Source organism: Bison bison, unplaced genomic scaffold, assembly GCF_000754665.1.
Source record: "Bison bison bison isolate TAMUID 2011002044 unplaced genomic scaffold, Bison_UMD1.0 scf7180017864289, whole genome shotgun sequence".
Lineage (NCBI taxonomy): Eukaryota > Metazoa > Chordata > Mammalia > Artiodactyla > Bovidae > Bison > Bison bison.
In genome coordinates, this window is record NW_011494861.1 from 10,579,838 (window position 1) to 10,588,840 (window position 9,003).

A 9,003-nucleotide genomic window follows, 5' to 3' on the forward strand; every position below is an offset into this window, starting at 1 on the left:
AACTGCAGGGAGCGGGGAGACCACAGCCCACCTTACTTCCGGCCCCGGGGGCGACCAAGTGCCCCACCAAGGGGAGTCAGCACCTGCTGTGGCTCTGACGCTTCTCCCAGTTTGTGGGGGCTGTCCCCGCGGTCACTTCCCACACTGTGCCGCTCACCAGTTCCCGGCTCACCCGCCCCCTCCAGCCCTGCGTGTGCACCCTGGGCCAGGTTCGCGCCGCTCTGGCCACGCGGCTGTCAACCCGCCCCGCCCGCCCTCGGTGACGCGCAAGGTCTGCGCCGCACGCCGAGCCCAGTTCTGTCATCTGGCGCCGCCGCGTGGGTGTGGCTATCTGGGTCCCTGCGTCGCCTCCCCGTCCCCCGGTCCCCAAGATCCCCGCGGCCCTGCAACCCTTGACCATGGCTTCCGCGGTCGCCAGCCCGCCGGAGGTGGTCCGCGCGGCGCAGAAGGACGACTACTACCGCGGCGGGCTGCGGAGCGCGGCGGGCGGCGCCCTACACAACCTAGCAGGTGAGGGCCGCTGCGGGGGCCGTGGGGGCGCGAGGCGGGGAGACGAGCCCCAGGCCCGCTGCTCAGCCCTCTGCAGGCTCGGTCTGACCCTGGGCGCCCCCCAAGACCTGAGCTGAAGGAAGGAGCAGGTGCTCTGGTCTTTGACCCCTGCTGCAGAGGGCGGGGTTGGAGGCCAGGCACCAGGCGCGGAAGAGTTCACGGCTCTGCTGACACGAGGCTACCGTGGAGCAGCGGCGTTGGAGTCCAGTGTAGGGGCAATAGCGTGGGGGTAGATTCCAGCCAACAGCGGGCTCCTTCGGAGCAGCTGAAGGGAAGCTATACACTGGGGCCGGGTGGCCATGGGCCGGCCTTGAGCAAGAGAGGAACACGACAGGATCAAAACAAATGGCCCGTGTATTAATCTTGCTAACAGGTTCACTTACTCCATGTCAGACACTGCTCTCCGTGCTTCAGAACATTAACTCGTTTTAACACATGCCTGCCTGGAGGACCTGCTGCTATTACCCTCCTCAGAGACAGAAAAACGGGGATCCCAGAGATATAACTCACCTGAGCTCACAGCCAGCAGTGTTGGAGCTCGGGTTTGATGCTGGTCACTGTGTTACACTGCCTGTCCTTGTGGTTCCCTGGGTTCTAGAGCAGTTGCCTAGGTGGATCCTGGAGGGGGCATGGCTGCAGGTGGGTAGGTTCTCAGGACACTCAGAGCCCAGGTGAGGCAGGTGTCAATGGCAAGAGTGAACAGCGTGTGAGTCCAGGCAGCGAGCAGAGTGTAGGGGGCAAGTCAGGGGCTACAGGGCTGAGCCTGGGCAGCAGAAGCAAGGATTGTTCTGACCCTCATGCCCCACGGCCCCCAGCCCCTCAGGAATAACACGTACAGTTCCTCCTCTTAGGTGCGAAGAAGTGGCTGGAGTGGAGGAGAGAAGTAGAGCTGGTGTCGGATCTCGCCTACTTCGGCCTCACCACACTAGCAGGTAGCGGCCACAGTGCGACTTCCCGAGGGGCCCCGAGGACAGGAGAGGGCTGCCTGCAAAGGGAGCTTTCTGGAGGTGCTTCACAGTGTCCCCCAACTGGCCCACATGCAGTCTCTGGGAAGGAAGGGGCCCAAACCCCTCCCTAGGTGGGGGCCAGGCCCTGAGTCCAGGCCAGGCCTCTGGAAGCCCTGAGGTTCCCTGTCACGTCTGTCTGGGACTGTTTTTCCGCAGCTGAACCCGTGGTCCAAGAGGGGTCCCAGCACTGCGCCCTACCACAGGGCGTGGGCTGTGAGTATCATCCTTTGGAGGGGAGGTGGGGGCCCGGTAGAGGAGATCGCTGAGGCCCCTCTCCCTGCAGGCTACCAGACCCTTGGGGAGGAATACGTCAGCGTCGTGCAGGTGGGCCCATCACAGCGCCACGTGCCCTCAAGGCTGCGACGCGGGATCCTGGTGGCGCTGCACACCGTCCTGCCCTACCTGCTGGATAAGGCCCTGCTCCACCTGGAGCACGAGCTGCAGGCCACCGGCGATGGCGCCTGGCCCTTGCGGGGCAGCCTGGCCCCCAGCAGCCAGTCAGGGATGAGGCGCTGGGTGCACCGGTGCACGGCCGGCCTGACGGAACAGCAGCAGGGGGTGCTCCTGCGCGCCGTGTCAGCGCTCAAGCAGGGCCTCGGGTGCCTCCAACGTCTCCACGTGGCCTGGTTCTACATCCATGGTGCCTTCTACCACCTGGCCAAGAGGTTCACAGGCATCACCTACGTAAGTAACAGGTCTGGCTTGTCTGCGGAGGCTGTTCTTCGGGGACTATGCCCGCAAGCAGTCACAGGGCTGGAGCTGAAATCCCCACTGGAAGCATGGGTCTTGTCGGGTCCTAAAAGACCGGAGGAAGTCTGGTTTCCAAAAACCCTGATGAGGGTGGGGTGAGTCTTTTTTCCACTGCCAGTACCTGTGGCCACCTTGCTGTATACCCGGGCTCCTGGGCCCTATGCCCACCCCATCCAGGCCGTCCTGACAGAGGGTCAGGTTTGGGGACATCCCCCTGAGGGTGACCAGATAGCAACCACATGGACCCCGTCGCCACCAGCATCCCTGCTGGCCTCCCACCTGGGGAGGTTTGGTGGTCTCCGCCCACCACAGGGACTCCAACCCTGCTGGGTCTCAGCTGATGCCCTGGCTTCAAGGTTCATCCGGAAGGCCTCCCCTTGGGCCCCACCTCCCGAGGGTCTCCAGGCTCTTCCCCACCACTTGCCTCCCCTGGCAGGGGTGTCCAGTGCCTCTGCGCCGCATCCTCCCAGCTCCAGTGCTCACTGCCCTCACACTGCCCGCTGCGTCAGGTGTCTGTCGAGCTACTGCCACCCACTCGGGGCCTCGGGGCAGCCACGGGGGCTCTTCCTCCACAGACACCAGGGCCCCACCTCTTGGGCTCTGGCTGGTCTGGCTAACCTGACAGTCCCTGCTCCCAGCTAGGGAAGGAGACGGCAGTGGAGGGCAAGTAGCTTTCCATTGGAGGATGTGGCTGGGAGTCCCAGCCTGCAGAATCACACGGTCAGCCCAGGGCCTTGATACAAGCAGGAGCTTCTGTTTCCAGATGGGGCTGAATAGCAGATCCGCCATGCAGGGCTCCCCTGCCGTCCGCAGGGCTCCCCAGCTCAGGCCTCTTTGCTGGTTCCTTTTCTGTGAGGCTTGGGTGCCTAGCAGTCCCCTTCCCACGATGCCTTGCTTGCAACCAGTGACCTGCAGGCTCCATCACCACCCTCCTTGCTCAGTGCTGGGCCCACCAGGCACTCCTGCCCAACCCGCAGCCAGAGGGCAGGCTTGGCTTAATCCCACCTGAAGGCTAGGCCCTTGGGCTGCTCAGTGCCTCGTGCCCTCTGAGCACGTGACTGTCCTCCGGGTCTCTGACAGCTCCGTGTCCGCCGCCCGCTTGCCGAGGACCCTCGGGTTCGCGCCAGCTACCAGCTGCTGGGGCTGGTGTCCCTGCTGCACCTGGCGCTGGCCGCAGGCCTGCAGCTCTACGGCTTCCAGCAGAGGCAGCGTGCCCGGAGGGAGTGGAGGCTGCAGCGCGGCCTGTCCCACCGCAGGTGCATGGGGCAGGGCGGCAGCGTAGGGTAGGGGCTGGCTCCCCAGGTGCCCGGCAGGACTCCGGCTCAGTTGTGTCCCATCCACCCACTCCCACCAGGAACCATACAGAGGAAAGAGCAGTTTCCAGAAACCCACTGTGCACGCTGTGCTTGGAGGAACGCAGGCATTCGACGGCCACACCCTGCGGCCACCTGTTCTGCTGGGAGTGTATAACCCACTGGAGCGACACCAAGGTGGGCGCCTGGAGCATTCCTGTCCCCAAAACCGCCTGTCATCTGGGGTAGGGGCGTACTTCTAGAAGCCTCCAGGTAGGCTGGACCCAGGGCAATGTCTGGAGTCAGGGCACTGCACTGGTGAAAGGTGAAGCTCCAACCCAGAAAGGCAGGCCCTAGAGTCCCGGGGCCAGAGCTCAGCCTTGAGACCTTGGAGTGTACGGTCCAGCAAGCCAGGGGGCCAGAGCAGGGGACTTAGCTCGTAGGCCTGTAATGGTTCCGGGCAGGGGCAGCCCCTGGGGCCCCGTGTACCTCCCCATCTCTTCCAGGGGCCTGAGGCCCAGCCTGCCTGGTTCCTCAGCCCACAGGGCCCCAGGGGCGGGGGTGCTGCAGCCTCCTCCCGGGGTCCAGGCCACCCTGCAGAGGCCCCAGGAACACAGGCACTGCCTCCCACACGGCCCATGTGGGGCACGTGCCCTCACAGGAGGGACCCAGTCCCAAGGGGTGGGGACAGGACACTCAAGTTCACACCCCAAAACTCCTGGGAGGCTCTGGGTAGCCATGGTCCTTCAATGGCCAAGCACCCTCCCCATCCCGCATCACCTGTGGCCTCACCGTCCCCTCACTGGTCACTGTCCCTGCCATGCGCCCCGACCGCCCGCAACGTCTCAAAAAATGCTCTAAGAGACATGGGTACATCCCTGTTTTATTGGAGATGCTGTGCCGGGTGCGGCCTGTGACTGTCCCCCCTCTCCCCAGACGGAGTGTCCCCTCTGCAGGGAGAAGTTCCTCCCCCAGAAGCTGGTCTACCTGCGGCACTACCGCTGACCCCTTGCTGGAAGAGCAGTCTTATTCTTGTCGACTTCACCTGCACAGACATCAAGAAAGTCTCAAGACTTTTGTCACGTGTGATACCGTGCCAGCTGCCAGGAGGATGGGCACCGGACCTGGACTTGGACCTGGCTAATGCAGGCCTGCAGGGCAGGCTGGGTGGGGACCTGCTGGGCAGCCAGTCCACCCTCAGAACGCCCCTCCCTTCCCCAAACCAGTCACTCATAGGGCGGGGCCTGACTGACCTGGAGCCGAGCACCAGCAGTTTGCTTTCCCAGCATGATAATCCTGCAGCCCAGAAGACCCACAGACTTCACCCTTGTCACTGAAGCTGGCTTTGGAGGGCGGGAGCACAACTGTTCCCAGAAAGCCAGAAGCTGTCATCAACCGTAACACCTCTGGCACATGCCTTCTAGTGAATGGTCAAGTCTGCTTCCCATTCTAGAACACGGCAGTGTGTGTTCCAGCCTCACCACAGGAGGGGTCTCCTCCCACGTGGAGCACCTAGCGGGCCAGCCAGCTTGCCGTCACCACTCACCACTGTGGCCAGCCTGCTTCCTGCCACCTTTGTTATCTTCAGGTTTTTAGATCTGCTTAAATCCTGCAGACTGGATTTTGGCGTAGGCATCCTTACAGCACCAATTCCACAGAAGTGCTGGTGTGCTGACGCTGTGAGGGGTGCACACACCCATGTGGAAGGGCCTCTTCTCCACATGACTTGGTGGCCAAGGCCCTCCTCAAGAGGCGGAGGTCAGCCCCACAGACGGGCTGTGACCGCGGGCCCTGCTCCAGGCAGGTAGGAGCACAGGGGGAGGCTCCGTGGGTCCTAAACCCCATCCTCACACTGTCAACGAGTGGCTGCAAGTTGCCGTCAAGTCTCACATCAGTGCACTTACTGGGACAACAGTATGAGCAAGTCGAGAGCACAAGCGCTGCAGCTGCCACGGCCTGGTAACAGGTACTGATCTGAACATCATTTACGTGTGAAGTTTAAAATTCGGGTCAGGTACACAAAGATCTTCATGTGGCCTCTTAAAAGCAAGAGCTGCTTAGTTCAGATTTGCAAAAACTGGCAAAAAAGAAGCCATGAGGGGAACACTTGAGGTCCAAAACCGAGACAGATGGAAACGGCGCTTGGAGCCTGGAGTCAGCGGCGTGGCAGTGTGACCACCTCCCAGGGCGGCTGGGCGCCCCGCGGGCCCTCGTGGTGCAGGAGCTGTGGTGGGTTAGATAGAGACTACACAAGAGCGGGGACATTGTCTTTAATAAAGTTGGAATTAAAAAGTCACTTAGTAAAATGTTTACGAGTATTGGTTTTTATCACATCAAAAAAGCTGACATGCAGGTTAAAGTTGTTTCCCCGTAGAAAGTGAGAAGCCGTGTGTTAAAGCCCACGGCACTGGCCCTCCTGCCAGATGCCTCTGAAAGGGGCTGCTGCCGAGAACACACTTAAAACAACTCTTGACGTATCAAAGAAAGGTGTCAAAATAACCTCAAACAATTAAAATATATATTTGTAATTCCAGGCCCTCAAAAGCAATCATGGTGGTTAAGAACAAAGTTTTGAGTCATCATGGTAGAGGCCAACTCGACACATCTCCCGTGAGATGAACTGGGAAACTGGCATTGGAACCCGAAGCTAAGGGAGCGGCTGCTCCGGTGGGCGCGCATCCTCCACGCGGGCGGCAGGCATCCTCAGAGGCAGCAGCCAGGCGTCCTAGATCCCTCTGCGGGCTTGACCCCACCGCCAGCCGGCCGGCCGGCCACCCACCCTCCCCAGACCACCCGGCTGTCCCCCAGCCTGCATTCCACTACAAGTCCGGCGTCTGCACACCTGACCGGCTGGAAAATAAATCAATGCGATTCGGTTTAAATGCCAGTTTCTTCAAAAACCTGATACTTCAGTTACAAATAATCGAAGCTTCTTTTTAGAAAGAAAATAACTCCCTTGTACTCAACTACTGTATGTGAGAAGAGAAGGCGCCGTGAGGTGGCAGGTGGCCGTCTAGCTGGCGAATGTCTTGCCCGCGTCCTCTTTGCCCTTGTATGTCCTCTTGCCGTGCGTGAATGGGATGTACCGGTACTTGATCATGTGCTGGGACAGACAGACAGAAACATCTCAGCATGGCCTCCCCATGGCCCAACTCCCCTCCAGCTCTGAGCCCATCTTTGCTGCACGCAGGCAGGAAGCCAGGGCTCCTCAGACACCCCGTCCCCCTACCGCCTGGCTGAGCCAGCTGAGCTGCTAGAAACCTCAGGGGTAGGAGACAGGTTTCATGACCCCCACCCTGTGTGCAGAACAAACTAGAGCTACTAAGCTGGGGACCTGGGATTGGGGAAGAAAAGGACAAAGCGGAGCCGCCCTGTCACCAAGTATGGCTTAGGGTGATGGTGGCATCACATGACGCATCCTGGGCCCTGACTGTCCCCTGGATGATGTGCCAGACCTGAGGGTGTGACCTGAGGCTGTGCTGAGGACCTGGCCCTGTACACGGACCAGACACAGCGGCTGTGGCTCATGCCAGTGGCAAGCGCACACACCCACCAGACTGCACAGCCCCAGTGTCTCGGACCGAAGCCTAGCTCAGAGCTCCTGACGCCAGGCATGCTGTCTCACGGCACAGCAGCACCTGAGCTTTACCTTTATCTGCCTCTTCATGGTGATACAGAACAGCATGATGAAGTACATCACCAGGATGGGCCAGAACACCGGGACGTTGAAGGCCTCAAAGAAGGTGCACACCATGGCCACCAAGATGCCCTTGGTCGCCGCATGCCTGTGGAAGGAGAGGTCAGTGGTCAGCACAGGAGGCGGCCCTGGGGGGCGGGGTCTCCTCCAGAAGCGGGTGGGAGCTACGTGTGGCGTGTGTCACGTACCACATGTGACACAGACGCAAAGTGTAAAATGAGCAGTGGGGGTGCTGGTGCTGCTCAGGCTGGTGGCTGGACAGGGATGCCATGTGCTGCAGGGGCACGTCTAGAAACCCAGTCCCAAGCCTCCAGCCCAAGTCCCACATGCCTGGCAGGCTGTCCCCGTGGCCAAGCAGCATCCCGTCAAACAGGTGCAACTAGACCTCAGGGCCACCCGCCCTCCAGCTCAGGGTCAAGCACTCCAGGGTCGCAGCCCTACTTCAAGTGCACCTGGCTCTCCCTTTCTAGCACGCAAAGGCTACCCCAGAGCGCAGACAGGACCCAGCCTCGCCTGCTTCCCACCCCTCCCCTAGCAGCCCTAGGCCCAGCACTTCACACCCAACTGGGGCTGCACCCGCACTAGGAGGGCAGGGTGAAGACGCCAATGACACAGAACAGGACGGACACACTCACAGACCCTCCCACTTCCCCAGCCAGCGGGGTCATCTCCACCCCCCTCTCACACTCATCATTACATCACACACACGGGACCACCTCCAGGAGGCCTACAGACAAGTCAACCCCTCTTCACACCAACACCTGCCCTGTGCTCAGGTCATCCAAGAACCAAGCGGGGAGGGAGCTAGTCCCCTCAGTGCACAGCAGCGTACCCCCAGAGGCCGAGTCAGTCACCTACCCAGGACCCTCCACCCCGAAGCAGCCCCCTTTTTGTGGCTTCAAGGCACAATGATGTTACTTTGCAACCCAGAGCAGGGTGGGCCCTGGAGGCCCCTAGGACCCTCCATGCCCAGCAGGCATATCTCACATTCTGGGTGAGACAACGTCCAAGACAGGGAAACACACTAGAGCTGGCGTTTCTCTGAGGAGTCTAGGCTGCCAGCTCACCAGAACCAAAACACCTGCCCAGCTCAGAGCCACATGTGGAAACAAGCACAGCGGGGAGGAGCATGGGGGGAGGAGCACGGGACGGCAGGGAGCACAGAGAGCACGTGAGAAGGACGGTGTGGAAGAAAAAGGGGGAACACACGGGGAGGAGCACGGGTGGTGGTACAAGGGTGGGGCGAGATGAACACGGGGGCAGGACCACAGGGGATGAGGGACTCACCAGAACTTAAACTCTGGGAGCCTCCTGATGAAGGGTCGGAACTCCTCGTTCTGTTTGGTGGGTAATGAGGGGCCGTCGTCTGAAAGGTCAGAGTCAGCAGGGTGAGGCGGGCAGTCCCGTCCTTCCTACAGCTCTAAGCTCCCTAGGGCTTTGAACCAACAGCCCTGACACGTGAAACCCAGACTTTAACAAAAATTTCGGCTGATTTAGAAACATTCACAGCTTTAGATTTGTATGAGAATTTCTTGTTAAGACTACTTCAAGAGATTGTGTAAAAAATTCACCCCATGCCAATTTTCAGGAACCCATCAACCGGACGACATGAGACCTGAAGGGAAGGGGAGAGATGAGCACACACAGCCACGAGCAGGCAGAGGCGGGAGCCGTGTTGGCTCGAGAGGGCGCTGGGCTCGGGACAGCT

General features: G+C 60.6%; 2 protein-coding genes across 3 annotated transcripts in view; one reads left to right on the plus strand and one right to left on the minus strand.

Annotated features, from left to right (window-relative positions):
* Positions 1-299: 299 nt before the first annotated feature.
* Positions 300-5,904, plus strand: PEX10 (peroxisomal biogenesis factor 10). 2 transcript variants are annotated; one of them, XM_010849980.1, is made up of 6 exons: positions 300-510; positions 1,401-1,481; positions 1,840-2,240; positions 3,387-3,562; positions 3,661-3,796; positions 4,535-5,904. In XM_010849980.1, the coding sequence occupies exons 1-6, from the start codon at positions 399-401 to the stop codon at positions 4,601-4,603; spliced, it is 975 nt and encodes a 324-aa protein (XP_010848282.1). In that variant the 5' UTR covers positions 300-398; the 3' UTR covers positions 4,604-5,904. The 2 variants fall into 2 exon arrangements, with proteins under 2 accessions (XP_010848282.1, XP_010848280.1); XM_010849978.1 differs by lacking the exon at positions 3,387-3,562 and having other exon boundaries at positions 4,535-5,894.
* Positions 5,905-6,099: 195 nt separating this feature from the next.
* RER1 (retention in endoplasmic reticulum sorting receptor 1) overlaps positions 6,100-9,003 on the minus strand; it is a 10,213-nt gene continuing 7,309 nt past the window's right edge. Inside the window, exons 5-7 of the mRNA XM_010849977.1 lie at positions 8,583-8,661; positions 7,248-7,383; positions 6,100-6,701 (exon numbers count right to left, since the gene is read on the minus strand). Coding sequence (XP_010848279.1) covers positions 6,612-6,701; positions 7,248-7,383; positions 8,583-8,661 — 305 coding nt within the window. The 3' untranslated portion in view covers positions 6,100-6,611. The remainder of the gene's footprint in view (positions 6,702-7,247; positions 7,384-8,582; positions 8,662-9,003) is intronic.

Coding starts and splice junctions, on each gene's coding strand:
- PEX10 (XM_010849978.1), top strand. CDS start 399: ATGGCTTCCGCGGTCGCCAGCCCGCCGGAGGTGGTCCGCGCGGCGCAG. Junction 511..1,400: donor CGCCCTACACAACCTAGCAG/GTGAGGGCCGCT, acceptor TCCTCCTCTTAG/GTGCGAAGAAGTGGCTGGAG. Junction 2,241..3,660: donor GGTTCACAGGCATCACCTAC/GTAAGTAACAGG, acceptor CACTCCCACCAG/GAACCATACAGAGGAAAGAG.